The sequence below is a fragment of the Adiantum capillus-veneris genome, chromosome 26 (genome assembly GCF_014529385.1).
Source record: "Adiantum capillus-veneris isolate H3 chromosome 26, ASM1452938v2, whole genome shotgun sequence".
In the NCBI taxonomy this organism is placed as follows: Eukaryota; Viridiplantae; Streptophyta; class Polypodiopsida; order Polypodiales; family Pteridaceae; genus Adiantum; species Adiantum capillus-veneris.
Genome location: NC_140956.1, coordinates 52,619,813 through 52,638,000, shown reverse-complemented (window position 1 = coordinate 52,638,000; position 18,188 = coordinate 52,619,813). Strand labels below are relative to the sequence as shown.

The following is an 18,188-nucleotide window of genomic DNA, read 5'->3' as shown; positions in this document are numbered from 1 at the left end:
CGGGGAAAATTTGGGATTATGATCAGTTAGCAGAGGGTATGCTGGGGAACCAAAAATCCTTAGATGTAGTATGTTGGGTGGGTGATCCTACCATAATTGGTAAGGGGTTTTGTGTGGATTTGCTGATGAGAGGACTCAATTTGGAATGTATGTTGCAGTAGCTATGGCTTCTTCCCAATGATTGAGTGAAGGTCGAGCAAGGGCTAGCATTGAGAGGGCAGCTTTGACCAATGTGCAATTCTTTCTCTTGGCGACTCCATTCTGTTCAAGGTAATCCGGAATTGTCAATTCTTGTCAAAATACCTTGTGATGCACAATATAGTTGAATTCGTTGCTCTTGTATTCCCCACCATTGTCTGTACTCAGTGCCTTTATTTTTTGATCTAATTGTATCTCCACCGCAGTTTTGAAAGCCTGAAATCTGATGAATGTAGCACTTTTATCTGCCAACAAATAGACATAAGTGTACCTTGTATAGTCCTCGATGAAGATAAGAAAGTATTTGTTGCCGGTGAGTGATTGTGTGCATTGAACCGCACAAATCCGAGTGGATGAGCTCAAGAGGTTAAGATGTATGAGACTTTGACCTTGGAAACCTGAAATTCTTAGCTTTGCCTGATACACATGCTTCACAAAATGTTATTGGTGTAATTGTGGTTAGTAGACCCACCACTAGCTCCTTCTATTGCATAGCCTTGAGCACTTGTTGTGAGACATGACCTAGCCTGTATGCCAAGTAAGTGGCTCCTATTGCTTATAAGAATTGATGACTGATGAAAGTGCTTTGGCTTGGACCTTGCTGGATCTGAGAGGAGTATAAGCATCCTTCCTTGGGGCAAGATATAGAGAAAGGCTTTTGATTTGTGTCAATTGTTTGCAGGATGCACTTATCGTGCAAGAAAGAAATTGTAATACCCTTGGAGGTGAGATCTCCTACTGAGATGAGATTTTGCTTTAGATCAGGTACATATTATACCTTGTGTAAGTGAGATATAGTGCCATTTGGTAGGGTAATGGCAACAATGCCATATCCTTGAGCATGTTGAATGTTTCTATCCCCCATGAGGACTTCAAGTGGGTGTTGAAGAGGAATGTAGTCCGCAAGCCAATCAAAATGATATGTCATGTGATGTGTAGCTCCAGTGTCTAGATACCAGACAGAAGAGTTGTGATTTGTATTAGAGGAGCTGAAGCTTGCAGCAAAAAGTTACATAGAAGTAGGGTGTGTGTCACCATCATAGCTTGAAATATTAGTGAAATGAGCAAGAGCTTTGTGATGATAGCCTCCATTTTCTTGATTTTCGTTGAATCCTCCATGATTACTACCATGATGCTTGGTTTTGGACATGCAGTCCTTGGCAATGTGTCCGAACTTCTTGCAGTTGTGTCATTGAACTTGACCATAAGGCGCATCTCTAGGGCAGCTAGAACCACCTTTCTGCAGCTGCCTTGAATTATTGTAATGGTGGTTAGGACCACCTTTTATGAAATTGATATGAGTGGCTAGAGCCACTGGAGTAGAGCCATTGGAGTCGTCTCTAAAAGCTTCTTCCTGATGGATTTTGGATACAAGACCTTGCAATTGCATTTGGGACATACCTTGAGTAGTAAAAAAGTCTCTCCAACTTGTAGGTAAAGCCGCAAATAGAAGCATACATTGAAATATCTTTGAAATCTCCATTCCAAAGATGAGAACTTCATCTAACAGTGGCTCCCAATTATCAAGGAACTTGACTGCAGATTGGCCTTCTTGCATAGTATTGTTTACAAGCCTCTTGATCACGGAGACTTGATAAACAAGATCAGTGTGCTCATAACTATTGTTGAAGACCTCCCAAATAGCCTTAGAGGTGGATAGAGTCCACACCATTTGGACTTTCCTATCCTCACAATGGATTATAATCTCCATTTGAGCCGTAATGTCCCTTGAATCCCATGTTGAGTGTAGCACCGTGTCGGAGGCGTACTCGTCTTCACTTGGTCTTATTTCATCTCCAAAAACAATCTTCCAAAGGCTAAGTTGCTTCAAGTATAGCTCCATTCTCACCTGCCACACATTGTAATTGTTCCTGTTGAGCTTATCAATGGTGAAATACCTTGACATGGTGGTTGCAACCATAGGTGACGAGGCACTAGTCATGCTAGCCGAGTAAACCTTGGAAGTGAGAGATGGGCATAAAAATAGGCCGTTGCTTTGAGAGAAGGCTCTTAGAGTACTAGGATGTCAGGTTCTTGAGCTCTGATACCATGTGAATTTAAGTACTATAGAGAAGATAGAGTGAGAGAGGAGAGGAAAAAAGAGTAGACAGAGAGATGGAGATAGAGAAGGGAGAGAAGTGTGTGAGAGAAGGGAAGGGGGAACTAACACCAAGTAGAGGGGGAAATTCAAATTTGAACGTATACTCAATTGCACTAGAACAATACAAAGGGGAGTTCCTTTTATAGGCATGGATAAGGCATATAGTCTTTGTAGGGATAAGATATATGTCGTGAGGTTTGAACTCCAATTGCTTAGCTGTAAAGTTCTCCGCTGCATTTATTCGATCAAATAATGTAATTGATATCAAATAACTCGTCGTTATATGCGTATTATCATAAAATACAAGGTATTTTGAAGAATTTATAATCTATCGATCGATATTGTATCGATCAATAAACTATTGATCGATATGCTAGATTTATATAAAAAAACGCACGGCGTTGTTCGATACGGTTTTGATCGACATCGATTTTGGAGCTGTCTAGTTGTCTATAGCTCACACTCTTACGTCATACTCTCAAGCAGCTCGGCTTCGTGTATTGGTAAGCATCTTTTCTCTTCAAATTCGGTCTTTTATATGCTAATAATTTAAATTTTTTACTTTCATGTGATTATAACTGTATGTGTCTCTGATACGCCTTCGGGCCCTCTTAGTCACATGATAGTTTAAAATTTAGGATATAGAAATTACTATATGGCTTCTCTGATTTTATAACTTACTTCCATAGTAATAAAAGAAAAAAAAACATTGACTCTTGTTCTGATATTCTTTGCAGCACTCTTACTTGAGTAAATGTTTTAGGAATTTAGATAACATCGTACATTGTTTTGATATGCTTGTCGGCACTCATACTTTGTACGATGTTTTAGGAGACCATTAGATAGAATGTACATTTGTTTGATATGTCTCACGACACTCTTACTTTGTATGATGCTTTAGGTAAAATAAGTTCCAATGAAATGTGAGCTTACAAAAAACATACTTCTTCCTACGTCTGAGCCTTGGTTCTTACAAAGGAAGAAGATACTCCTAGACACAATCTGTGTGAATAAATATTTTATCTAGTGAGTCTTTAAGCTATACACTTTTCAATATACGTAGTCATGGACCACATGATTCGTAGATCTACATTGTAGATCTGTATAATGAGAAAAGTGTAATCTTTAAACTACTCCCCGCATCACGATCTTTGGTTCTTACAATGGGAGGAGTTTCTCTCATACACAATTTGTGAAAAAAACCATTATCCGATGAGCTACTGATTTTTATAGTGTAATCGTTCTCGGCGTCTGGATCGAATGTTTATCCTTTGCTCTTACAACAGGAATAAAACCCCTGCGTCTGGTGCTTAGGACTTGCTTAGATCCTTACAATGAGAAGGATATACACGTGACACCATATTTTACATTAATCTTTGTAATTTGTAAAATAATGCATATTTCTATGACTTTGTCACATTCCTATTGATAATGTCTCATACATGCAAGGTTTTTGATTCCAAAAATCATAACATATTTTTTTATGATATGAAAAATCATAATTAACATCATGCATAATTGTGTGCATGTTCTTGTGTATATTAATCATAAATTACATTCATGTAAACCTATGGTTTAGGGTTTAGGTTGATTGCCCAATGGTTGTGTTGTAAAGAATGACTAGAATGTGTTGTATTACATGTCATTTATACTGCTGAGAAGTTTTGATTTTTTGTTTTTTTGTTTTAGCTTCCATGCACTTCATGGGTACTACATGCAAGATAACAAAAGTTGAGCGCAAATATGTCGAAGAATTTGTATACATTCATCTTTATGGATTACAAAATGAATGCCTCCAAGAAGTCTTGCAAGAGTACTCATACAAATCATTTTTGGATGAGTTATGTAGTGCTACATATGCAGCACTAGTTGCAAAATTTTGTGGTACTTCAGGTGAGATTGAAGTCCTTACAGGTGGTCAGTTGGGCCACGACGTGAGTTGAATCATAGGGCAAATTTGCAGAGTTACAGAAACCCTTGACAAGCAAATTAAAGGGAAGTATGGCTTCATGGACCGCATGAAGGAAGTAGACGTCCTCTACAAAAGAATGAAGCAACAGGGAAAGATACCAAGGATCAAAAAAGAGCACAAGGATGTACCCGAAGTGCCTGCCGCTTTGGAAGTACCAATCTCTAGCAATGATGCAATGCCGCCCAACATGGGAAGTTTAGACCCATGCAACCTCGTCATCATGCACATGGCTTGCATTGAATTTCCACAACTGGCAAGCATTGGAGAAGGTAGATACGGCATTCTCATGAAGGTGAAAGTCAACCATGAAACCTTCACAGACTAATTTTACACTAGCAAGCTAATCAAGGGTGATGGCCAGAAGAGTGCCAATGACATAGTGCTACATGAAGCCACAATTATGAATATCACTCATAATGGAATCATTGCTGTTGTGGGATTGGTGAGACACGCCACGTGAGCGCCTACCCTCATCTTCAAGATGTGGAATGGTGGAAACCTCGACCACTGGCTAGAGAGACTCCAAAAGGAGGGGAAGAATGTGGCCATGAGCAAGGTTTTCAGAGACATTGAGGGGGCAGTTGAAGGCGTCAAGAAGAATATATGGCCTATCATTAATGGATTGCTCCGAACCTTCATCTTTTAGCATGCAAATAGCATCACTCACAATGATGTTCATGGGAGTAATATCTTGCTCCATTTTGGATGGGTTGGAGTATATGTAGGCGTATGTGATTGGGGTAGTGCAACCTTGTTCCCCACAGAGAACACATTTTTAAAGTTTCCAAATCTTCTTCCATCGACAAGGGAGGCCTGGAGCAAGCAATATTGGTGGATGGCTCCGGAATTTATATCGACGAATCCTCCAGTCTTACGTGCACAAGATATCTACTCCCTTTGTAAATACATTCAAGAACTCCTTAAATATTTACCTAAGGATGATGAAACTAATTATATTTCTTTCCTCAAACACTTTCAGGAAGTTCTGCACACTTGTGTATCTACCAATCCCACCCAGTGCAAGTCCTCACATGATCTCCTCAGCATGTTACAAGGCATTAGGCATGTTGGTCGCACATTCCCTGATAGTGTAGGCTTGATGCCATCCAGTGATTGAAATTTAAAATCATACCTTGTAGTTTGAAAACATGTCTATACTTTGCAATGATATAATTTTGTCTTGTCTCATGTCCATTGATTTGAAATTTCCTGCTATTTTATTACGTTGTTGTTGTCAAATTGATGAGAGAGATATGAATTTTAAAATTGTGTGAATGCTAACATTGACTGTACCATTGATTGTAGTTTTTTAATCAATGTGCATCTATTTTTTTAATCTAACTATTTATTGTTGTGTGATTCGACAGAAATGGAATCCCCATACGCTCCTCCCAATGTCGACGGTGAGTTCGATCACAAAGAGTCTCAATACATCCCCAGAGAGGAGAGCATGCATTACGGGGCTCAAGACCTCTCTGCATTCTTTGTTGAGGTCACGGAACCTGAAGGTTTGGAGGGCGAACCAATGAAATTGGAAGACATACGGAAGTATTGTCCCTCTTTTTTTGTGAAAGATGTACTGTTCAGGAGGTCAGGTCCTGCCAAGGCAACAACACCATTGAAAATCTCATATTTTCAACACAAAGGGATCATGCATGTGTTGCTCCTATGCTTCATCCGAAAGGAGTGCAGTCTACCTAACAATAATCAAGTTGCCATGTACTTCATCTAGCAAGTCTTCGTGCAAGATATAATGAAGAAGCGCATCCTTTGGACATACCGTTGTTTCAACACTGGTGTTGGACTTGGAAGAGCTAAAGAAAGGGCACAAGCGGGTCGTGGGGAGACAGATCCACCTGCACGAAAGAGGCCAGTTGTGATCCTACTAGATGACCATGAACAAATTGTTAATATTGTCTCTCAAGGGGCTACACTAGCCAGCCAAGGAGAGAGCATTTTCTCTCTACAAGAGAAGTTGGCAGCCAAAGAAGAAGAAGTAGTTGTTTTAAAGAGAAAACTTGCCAGATACAAAGCGTGGTACGGTCCTCTCTCTCCCTTGCCCGAGGAGGCAGGACCAAGTCACAAGGCAGATATTCAAGAAACGGTGGATATACTTGAGGCAGCACTGAACGCAGATCTTGAAGAAGTGGTGGATATCACAATTTCTTAAAGACATTGTGGATTGTAGTTGAAAATTTTAATGGCAATTTATCCCGTCCTTTTTTGAGACGCATTGTATTCTCTCTATGTTTATGGCAATGAACTTGTTTTGGAGTTGCTAATTGATGACTTTGTTGAGAGTCAAGCAATGTCTTTTTATTTGATTTCCAAGCAATGTCCTCAATACTTATGTTTATACGAATTCTCTTCAATACTTGACTTTGTTGCTACTAAATAAAAAAAGTGAGATATATAGCTCAATAGGGAGCTACAGTGAGAAAAAGTGAGATACGTTATCAAGAAAAGATGTTACATTTTTCCATCTATCACATTGAAGGTCCACAATCTTCTTGATCTACACTCACTTCTTCTATGTTGACAGATGACGCACCTGTCATACCCTTCTATCTCTTAGGAAGAATTTGATTTCTTTACATACCCTGAAAAATGGACCCATATGTCGTTATGTGGTGCTCCACATTCTTTCACATTGGGATTAGTGCCTACTAAATGTTGTTTGATGCAAGTTGCATTGTGTGGCACGTTATGCCCACAATGTTTGCATTCCAAAAAAGAAACTGTCTTGCCTCTTTTTTTTTCCTCCACATACGACCACTCTTTTCCTCGTACCATGCTTTTTGACTTCAACAAAATATATCATACAATCAATAGATACACTATGATTATAATTTTTCACCATAATAGTGCAATGAGAAAGATAAAAGGTTATAGATATGATTTGCTAAATTAAAATGATGAATGAATAGTGTTAATATAATATTTTAGGGAAGATCACCAATGGATATATCATTCTTGGCTACTAGGTGGTAAAGAGTGTTTGCTCAAGACAATCTAGATGAGCGATCGAGTCATCTCACATTCCACTATCTATGTCTCTTGGAGGTAGGAGCTCAATAACATCCATGTGACTCCCAAGTACTATGCATGATTGATATTCACTAGGAGGTAAGAGCTTTCGCTCGATCACAACATAGTGAATTCTATAGGTAATCCACCATATTCACTTAGAGGTAAGAGCATAAGCTCGATAACAACCAAGTGAATCCTACTTCATACCTTACACCTCACTTGGAAGTAAGAGAATCATCTCATAACAACCAAGAGGCACTAAGTGGACATATTCTATGCAACCAAGTGAATCCTACTTCATACCTTAAACCTCACTTGGAAGTAAGAGAATCATCTCATAACCAAGAGGCACTAAGTGGACCTATTCTATTTCTATATGGAGGTAAGAACATTTGTTCATGACAACCAAAAGACCCTACATGTATGTGTATATGTTCCAAAATGTATGAACTAACACTATTATTTGTGCACATATTATAGCTATGATAGATTTTAACTATCAAATATCACTTTTACTATCTATTCTAAAACAAATAGAGCTAAGAGTATAGCTTCTAATGTTTAGAATTATACATTCGCACTATAGCTAGAAAAGTAGTCTCTAATGCATACAATTAATTATTTAGCTATTCTTAAACAAGTAGAGCTAAAAAGTATAGTCTCTATTGCTTAGAGTAATTTATTTAAACTTAGCAATAGAGTTAAAGAATAAAGCCGATCGATTGATACTCAATCGATCGATAAACTATCTATCGATATGTAAGCAATAAAACGTTTTTTTTGAAAAAAGATGACATGGCAACGAATAATACGCACAAATAAATCTTTAGAACGTATTAGTCGACCATTATTCACGAATAAAACGAATGTCGAATAACGAATCATGCAACCCAGGTAAAGTGCAATGCACTTTCCACAAATACTTTAGGAGCAGTGCCTTTAGTAGAGAAATTAAGCTAATTCTCTACCCACCTCAAAATGGTAAGCAAGACCTATGACCACTATATTTCAAGCACAATGGCTACAAAAATTATGGTATTCAGAGCTCTCTCAGCTACCAACGAGTGCTAGCGCTTGGCTTTTTGGATTTCTCCCTCCATCTCACCCTCCATCACTTGATTTTGTTGCAAGTGAGCGCTAGCACTCAGATTTCCATGGAGTGCCATGCAACCAAAAGAGAAAGAGAGGGAGATGTGGCACTTCATGGGGCATCGCATCCGCATCACGCAGCCTGCACGCGACGCCCCCCAAAAAATACGTGCTCATCTTCTACAGCTTGCTGGTGGAATTGATGAGGGCACTACAATTTGTAGAAGAGTAAGGTGGAGTATTAAACATTTAGATGAGATAGAGCCTTATCTCTCTCTCTCTCTCTCTCTCTCTCTCTCTCTCTCTCTCTCTCTCTCTCTCTCTCTCTCTCTCTCTCTCTCTCTCTCACGCGCACACACGCACACAGACACACACACACAGGCGTGCAGGTGCCGATGGTGCTGAGCTTGTATGCAGTGTGTCATTTGAGCATAGTTGAGGTGATGACGAGGCAAGAGTTGCTGCAGAAATTGGTGGCACGCATGAATGCAGAGGTCCCGTCTATCGGCATTGTCGTACTCAGATCCTATGAGATGAGCCTCCCCCCTCCGCCGAGTTGCGTCCTATCTCCTCTGCTTCTCGATGATGCAACACTCTGTGTTTCATTGATCCGTTCATGCCACTCTCTGCTCTGTGCAGCAGATCACCGTAAGCCTCTCGATTTTGTGAAGCCTTCCCCCTAAGCTGTTGGACTAGGCTCCCAATTATTTTACAATGTAGCTTTATTTTGGTTAGATTGGTCAAGATTGTTTAATCTTTATCCCTTTTTGACAATTGAGATCCGTTTTTGAGTGCTTAACATGTAATTTGTCACAAATTACCTCGTTAAAAAAACAATCAGGTCTATAAACAAGGAAGCAATTCATCTCCAAAGCATACATAATCAACTCAGGTTCTAGTTTTAATATCTTATATTGATAGAGAATTAGTCTTCTTATTATAAAAAGCTACAAGAAAATTTATCTTTGAAGAAATTTAATCTCACAATTAGGGGTATTTTGGATATTTTTGAAAATTTGAACTGCATTTTGGTGGAAATTTACAACAAAATATTTGGGCTATTTTGGAATTTTTTGAGATTTTGAGGTATTTTGGGAATTTTCACAAATTAGAGGAGAATTTGGTAATTTCCCCTTATTTTTAGCACCTTGCCTAAGTGGCCGTTTATATTAGGTAGCCCCTTACTAGCCTTCTTGGAAAAAAAACATCACAAAGCACTGCATTTGGCTTAACACTAGAATATTGGTAACAGGAAACTTTCATGTCCTCCAAAATTGTAATGTTCTCTTAACTCGGAAACTCCCTAGAATTATTTGTTGAGATGCCAAGGAGCTTCTAAAGTGCTCTTTATCTACAAAGCTATCCTATCACTTGAATTTTTTTTTGGAATTATTTGGGGCTATTGCTTTGACCTTTAGATTTAGGTTTGAAAAGCATTTTAAACCTAACTTGAGTCACAAAAATATGTGCTGGTTTTGACCATTTGTTATAAAATTGGCATTAAATCATCCTACACAGCAACTAGTGACCTCTAAAGTGACAAGTATCTAGCATAGGTAGTTCTAAAGGTGTTTTTATGCTTATATAAAATGGAAAGCCCATGTGTTGAAAGTTATGGCCCACTTACAAAAAATTCTCTATGCTAATTTACTAATAAAATTCACATCTTGATGAATATTGTGGAAGTTTCTTCATGATCAAAGGGCAATTTTGAATGTGTTTATGGAGTTCTCGCTATGTAACTCTTTCTCCTTGTGTTTTGGGGTAGCTAATATACTAAATAGCAAAAAACAAAAAGGAAAAAGTGTTTTTTCATCTAGCCGAATTACACTCATTTTGAGCTAATAATATGTTGGCTTCAGATTGATAAAATTTCACTCAACAAACATGGTACATTTCAAGCTTAGGTCCATAAATAGGTGTCCATTGTCTATAAATATAGGCTTGGGTGTCAGTTTATATATATCTAGATAGCCAGTATGCTCTAAAGGATTCAATGATTAATGGCATCCTCTTTGTCAAGCAAGGTGAGTCTGCTCTTGAATACTGTTAGCGGTGAACCTTTGTTGCTTGATTGCCCAACAAGATTTGAGATGGTGAATCCTAGCAATTATGGTGGTAGTAGTAACAACATTTTCCACTCTAGATGGTGACATTCAGACTAAGGTGGAAGATGAGTGTTGTTGGATAGCGGCCACCGTCCAACTAATTTTAGAGCATTCATGACAGACAAGGCTGGAGGAAATTGGAAAGCTATTCAAACTGTATTCAATGGAGAACTTGAGAATGCTATGGAAGGAAGAGAACACTCATGCTTGTTTTATTGAGAGAAAAACTTGCACATACACACCATGCAATGCGTGCATAAAAAATTCCAAGATGAGCACTTGTAAGCGTATGTGTGAATTATAGCGCTGTGTAAAGAGCGAGGAAGAGGCAACCAACATGTATAGAAATATACGAGCTTGGTGGGTATCTGAAAAAGCGTCTGATTGTAACTTGTCTTAAATGGAGTGTTGGCTAAGTTGGTGCCAAGAAGCAAGAATAGGCTGGGACGGTAAACTATGAGGAGGAGAATGCTTCACATTCACCTGAGTATCTCACATAGAACATCCCGCAAAGTCATGGATGTGTCCAAGCAACTGCCAGAGTGACTGGTTAAGTAGCCGAAGAACACAAGGGTTGGCTAGTGGTCGAGGAGATAGACATTCATAAGACAATGTGGGAAATCCGCCATACACCAAAGGATAGCAAGGTTTAATGTCAAGGGTGGTTAAGATCTAGAGTAGGAAAATGCAAAAAAAAAATTGAAGAACATAGGTAGAGGTGCTGTTGCACCATCCTTTTGGGGACATAGGAAAGAGGGGACGACAGTGCTCATGGTAATGGTTCAAAGGTACAATTCATGTGGTTTTTCAATTATAGTGTGGATCACACAAGGTAGATCTATAACACAACCACACAAAGCCCTGTAAGATTTCTACGTATATGGCTAGTGGAAAAGGGAACAAACATTACTGATTCAAATTTGTTGGCAATAGAGACAGGAGGATTCACAGTGAAGAAGACTTAGTTATGAAAACAAGCAATGTGTGTTATCGACTAGGAGTATCAATTCAAGCCTCCAAGAATTGAACTGGCAGTAAGTATGGAAGCCTAGATTGTGCAATACACTGATGTGAAGACATGCATGCATGAAAAATTCATGGTAGAGACATCTTCTTCACATGTCCAGGGGGAGAGGTATGAAGTTCATATTACAAGTAGCCTGATGTGTACATGTGGAGACTCTGCAGAACGAGTGGCACAAAAAAAACCATATATAGCCTACTAGAATATTATCTTCATCTTCCTTCGCTACTTTGGCCTATATTTAATCGGATTGGGAAATAACAAAGAAAGCTCCCTCCAAAAAGCTCTCTCCACATAGGGCATGGAAAGAAAGATTTATCCCTACAAACACTACTAAAGTAAAAGGCTCCCTCAAAAGCTCCCTCCATTCCCATCCCCATGCCAATCTTCTCATTGAGTAGCTATGTTAGCTTTGACAAATGTGATTAAGAGCCAGGAGGGGATGCAGATTACATGGTAGTCAAGGGATAGTGAAGATCACCATAGGTGCAAAATCACTAGGATCAATACAGCCTATCTCATGTGGTTGAAGATGAAAATACTTACCATGTCTTAAAAGAATTTCTTTAAAAGTCTTATTCTCATCTTATGTTAAAAAATCCTCACATCCAATGTTTAGTTCTTTTAAAGAGTTCCTCGTGAGCTTGTGTCCAATTCTTTTTGGATCCCTAAGATTTGGATGTAAAGAAGCTTGCTCTAGCTTTTCCATGTAATCTAATGGTAAAGGTAAGGCCACCAGTCTAATTTTCTTGCCATAATTTTGTACTTGGTCTCTACCTATACTCTGGGTCTATCATTGACATTGAAATCCTTTTGATCTTCAAAAGCCTCAAGCACTTCATACATTTCCATAGATGATAGCTCCACAACTTGGATTTCATATTGCATGCAAGAATACATTATGGCCTTAAGCTCAAACATAGTATTTACATGAGAAACTTATCCATAGAAATATGAATTGCATTCACTATCTTTTATGAAACCATTTTCCTTCATGTCTTTTTGTACATCATAGACATCTTGATGCACTTGTTTCATATCATCATGCTTCATAAATCCTACCAAACCATGTTTTGATAACTCTTGAAAACTTGTAAGAAAATGTTTGTCTTGCTTTGGGCATTAGGAAGAGAATGGGGTCTAGGAGGGCCTCTTTATTTGGCAGTTTAAGGGAGTCAAAGTTGTAGTATTAAGAAAGCAATCAAAGGACAAATTTTGAATTTAAATAGGCAAAAAAGCTAGTCTATCTGAATTCAAATTTTTTTCCCAAAATGAAATTCAAAATCTAGCGAGCAAAACTATATCATGTAACATTTTTTATACAAAAAGAGCTCAGCGTGTAGATTATAGATCTATAATCTCTGCTCAAATAAGAGATTATATGTAGGAGTTATGGAAGACCAAAAATCCTAAAGTTGTCCCCCCCCCCCCCCCCCCCCCCCCTCTTGGGGGAAAAAGTGACCATTCTTACGCCTCTCTTACACACCCACCATTCATGTACACATGCACCTATCTGTCAAAATGTTAATCACCTCTATAATCTCATGGAAAATAAAGAGGCCATCCTAGACCTCATCCTCTTCCTAATGTCAGGAAAGAACCATTTGTACATGGAAAAAATCCTTATCTCCTTGTAGATTTTGAACTCTTTATTTGCCTTTGGTAGAGGATACTCAAAAATACTATCATTGTTCCTCTCATGATCTACACAAATAGTCATGAACTAGACAACTTGCTTCCCATATTTAGTATTTATTGTAGCATAAGGAGAATGACCATCCAAGACCTTTCCTCCATGGGAACAGCTATGATGTATGGCTGCCCAAGGATAAGAGGATAGGTAGATATTTCAAAGAAGTTTTGCTCATCTTTGAAATTACCAGTAATCACTCTCAAATTTGGAAAATCCCCACACAAATCTCTTAATGAGTTGTTTGCAACTCTAATTGAAAACCCAATGAAAACTAAGGCATTCTCTTCTCCATTCAACCTCCCTCTCTCTCTCTCTCTCTCTCTCTCTCTCTCTCTCTCTCTTTGTCTATAGCCCTTGTCCTAGAGACCTTTGAACTCCATGCTTAGCTATGACCATGTCCCACTGTTCCTACCATTTCCTGATATTGCTCCTCATTTGAAGATGGGTTTTCATCCTCAAAAACAAAAATGGATATTTATTCTTAAGGACACTAATTTGTTTCCAAGTAGAGCTTCTTTTGTAGATCTATCTTTAGAAACATTTACTACTGATCATATTTCCAACTTTCTTGAGTATTTTGAAGGTGATATAATATTGAAGAGGTAAATAGATGGGTGACCAGTGTTCAAAGTTTCTAGAACATGTAAGCATACCCTTTTAGGACTTTCCATGAACTTGATATGTCAACATTTCTCTCATCTACATATTTCTTGTATCCTTGAATCTACCAATGCATCCATATGATCTTGGATAAAGTCCATGACTAGCTAAATTATTTCAATGATAACCCCATTGTAGCTAGTGATCAAGGTTGAAAACCATACATTAAGGGACTAAACCTAGTCATAACATGCTTTGCACTATTATAAGCAAACTCCAAAATACGAAGATAATATTCCCAATCAAATTTCTTCTTGCTAACCTATGCTCATAGAATATCCTTGAGAAATTGATTAGCATGTTTAGTCTACCCATCTACTTTTGGTTGCCAACAGATCGAGAGAATGGGTGCTAGAAATCTTCAAAATTCTCTCTCTCTCTCTCTCTCTCTCTCTCTCTCTCTCTCTCTCTCTCTCAAACACACACACACACACAAACACACACACACTTACACTTCAAACCTCTCACTATCTCTTCATTAACCAGGCACACAAACAAGTAAGCAAGAAAATATACTTATAAGGATATTTCTGATGGTGATATCTTGTAAAGATCTTGACACAATTACTACACAAAGCATACCCTAAGACAAGAGAGAGTGAATCTTGCAATATAATGGCTTAAATTGGTAGGTCCAAACTTCATTGAACCTCTTGTAAAAGTGGGTATTTAGTTTCTTTACTTACTAAGTTGGTACCAAAAATTAGAGGCACCCTCTTTGCACTTTAGTTCATGGGTGGTATTTATGACTTCTCTTATGATCCTTCATAGGGTAGGTTATCACTTTGTAAAGAATGATTTTCAATGTCTTTAATACTTGATCGAAGGAATCACTGTGAAGAAAGTTTAAAAAGGAATCCATTATTTTAAATGTTAAAACAATGTGATAGTAATTAGATAACAAAAGAAATCATGTGTGAGTGTGGGGTGGTAAGTGGGGATTGACTAAGGTTGTCAATCATGGACGGGTGAACCTGATTAGTTAGGTAACTATCCATCCCTACGCACTAAAAACGTTTAGAAAACGTTTTTATTTGGAAGAGGAGCCCACCAGCGGTTGTACCCTCACATCTGTTAGGGGGAAAAAAGCGTTGGTTGAGGATACTTAGCCCAACTTGTGGAAGTTATGGGGCCAAAATAGTTTTAATATGTTGTTCCATTTTTGCTACGAGATAGGACTAGGTCTTCTTCTAGGGCTATAGACCCAAGCCATTGTCAATGGTAAAGGTGTATTCCTTGGATTTTCTTGTTTAGAGACTTTGATTTTTATTAGGCCCAAAGACCTGTCAAGGGCCCCATCCCAATCTTGGTCTTTGTGAGTTGGGGATCGCACAAGTGGTATCATAGTGTGTGTTGATTAAATTCGTGGACCTAGGGAAAAGTTTAAGGTGTTTGGTTGAATTAAGTGATCTTTGAAAAATTCAAACAAAGAGGTATTTAATTGAAAAGAGGGAGAGAAAGGAAGAGAGAGAATTATCCCCATCTTTGCAGCAAGATTTCCATGAGGCCTACCGCAAATCCATGGATTTCAACATTAGGTTTATGAGGGCTTGCTAGGATCTGGTGGAATTTTCTTCATTGATGCGGGAGAGTTAGAAGGATTAGAACTAAATATGAAGAGACTCAAGTGGGCCGAAGATATTCAAGTCATTGAAGTATACTTTTTCATTGGGAATGAGAATCCAGAGGAAACCTTTGTAGTGGATGGTGTCCAAGTATCACAAAATCAGTGGGTGTTTGATCAAGTGTCTAAAGTAATCTACCCAGGTAGAATTAGACCCATAGGTGTAGGACCTAGTTTTAGTGGACCAAAAGATGTTGTATATTTTGATCCTGTATCTGATCCACCCAAAGTCCACAAGATTCTAGTATAGGATTGTCGTCGCCTTTGTACATAGTAGGATGTCCATGGATTGTATTAACTCTTGTACATAATATGGTTCTCATAGGTATGCTATAAGCAGTTTTGTTTATGGTTTGGCAATTGTCTTCATCTTGTGTGCAAATTTTTGAGTATGACATAAGTTGAAAGCATAAGTAAGAGATATTTTCATCTAGTACTAAGTTTCACTAATTCAATCCCAGACGGTAATACTCGCGTAAAAAGCCTTTACACTGTTAATAAAGAGAAAAAATTACTACTAAAGCAAGTCCAACTCCCTACCTTCAAGGGATAGGGACCGAATTTAGAGCGAGATGTCGAAGCATGGGTAGATGCTATGGAAGACTATTTCAAAGCTGCAGGAACTGCTTAGAAAAACCAAACAATGTTGGGTATGTTCCATCTCAGTGGAGATGCCAAACTTTGGTGGAAGCAACACTGCAGAGATAATCCCATGAGTAGTCCATCTTGGGAGAAAATGAAGTAGGCAATCAAAAAACGCTATCTCCCTCCTGCACATCAGACTATTAAGATGATTGAATTCTTTGGTGTACGCCAATTAGGATTTTCACTGGAGGAGTACTACACCAAGTTTATGTCTTTACGAAGCTATGCTCCTCAGATGACAATGGAGCAGCAAATTTCCCACTTTTTTCAAGGCCTCAATAAACCCTTGAGTACACGTCTTGAATCCATGAGTCCTACATCAATTTAGGATGCACTTCTCAGGGCCAAGCCTCTTGCAGCTGAAGGAACCAACTCTACAAGAAACTATAATGGACTTAATAACTTTAGGGAAAGAGCCAGGGAACATTCAACCAAGGATATCAACAACGTGGAGTAGCTGCAGTAGTGAACTTGGAGCAGACTTTCCCAAATGTTAGGTGCAATGGATCCAATCAAATGGGGCACTATAGAAATAACTGTCTAGACGAGCAAAACCCTCGAACTGCTACTAGAGCCATTCCTTAAAATCAAGGAGACAATCTAAGAGGAGGTCGAAATGGAGGATAAGGTAGAGAAAGAGCAAGAAGAGCCATAGCTTATGAAATCATGGTAGAACCAACCTTAATGAACGAGGAAGATGAAAGAGCCACTCGTTTGGCCACAATTAGCAATCCTAGAGCGCAGCAACAATAGGAAATTTTGTAAACCACTATAAATTGATAATGAAAAACTTTAAGTTACTTATATATTATGATGGTATACTTTATTTCCTTTTCCAAAATTACTTAAGGAATCTAAAGTTAAGTAAGTATTCAATCAAGAGATTAAGGGTAGATCTAGCAAATGAAGAAGAGGTTCTTGATAGAAAGGCTGAATTCAAATCTTACAAATGAGATAGTTATCTGAAAACCAACTCACATTCCTTGTACACAAGATAGCCTTCCTTGAAAAATGACCTAGATATGAAGGTATTAATGCACGAGACTAATAGGAAGCCACAAGAACTCTTGGTATGATACCTCTTAAAGCACTTTACATATTGCTGGTCAATCAGGTCAGAGCACAGAGGGGGGTACCTCTGGTGCAATGGTGGAAGCTTGTGCCGAACGCAGATTGCTCAGAATGGCAAGAACACATCGAGCGCGTTCAGATTGGCAAAGCTGGAATGTGACAGTACTTCTCAAACGCTAATTGCTTTGAATGGTCAGTTAGACCGAGCGCATTCATGTTAACAAGGTGGCTATATGGATCTTTTATGATATATATTTAACCTGGTTTTTGAGATGATACAATTCGTTTGTAAAGGTTTTTAAGATGGGCTCAACACTGAGAGTTCCTTGGGAAAAATTGAGTAGTAAGTAATTAGTATTACTAAAGTAAGGAATTGTTGAAACTCCAACCAGATCCGTGAAAATAGAAAGAACTCTTAGAGTAATCAATAACACTTGGTAAAGTGGAAAGACTACCCCACTGAAGACACCACATGGCAGGACGAAATATCACTTCTCAAAGACTTTCCCAATTTCCGTTGAGATGAGGACATCTCAATTCCTTAAGTTGGGGTGATTGTAAGGTTTCCAGTTTCTGAAACCTTAAAGATTGTATAAAGCTTAATCAAACTGATATGATTATTAATAAATGAATGTATAATTGTCCAACCTTGGCAAATAATGGTATTTTTGGAACCGTAATCATGACTTTACTATGGTTAGAAATTTTCAAAACTGAATTACGATAAAAACTAACACAGCTATGCCCACTGGAAGTTTATACTGCTGATTAAATTAATTAGATAAATTGTAAGGTCTTGGTAATCATTGCTGTAAAAGAATTTTATCATAGAATTCTCTAGATATTTACAGATATTTTATAAATTAAGCTTGTAATAGGTTAAAAAATAGCACAATCGATTTGGAGTATGTGGAGGCTGTGTGGAGTAGTGATGAGCCTGCCCATGCCAAATTAAGTAGTAGGGGGCACTAGG

At 38.3% G+C, this 18,188-nt stretch overlaps 1 protein-coding gene across 1 annotated transcript; it reads right to left on the bottom strand.

Annotated features, from left to right (window-relative positions):
* Positions 1-1,387: 1,387 nt before the first annotated feature.
* Positions 1,388-2,140, bottom strand: LOC147423454 (uncharacterized). The gene has a single exon (XM_086501483.1). It carries the CDS (start codon positions 2,138-2,140, stop codon positions 1,388-1,390), a length of 753 nt encoding a protein of 250 aa, XP_086357609.1.
* Between the last annotated feature and the right edge of the window lie 16,048 nt (positions 2,141-18,188).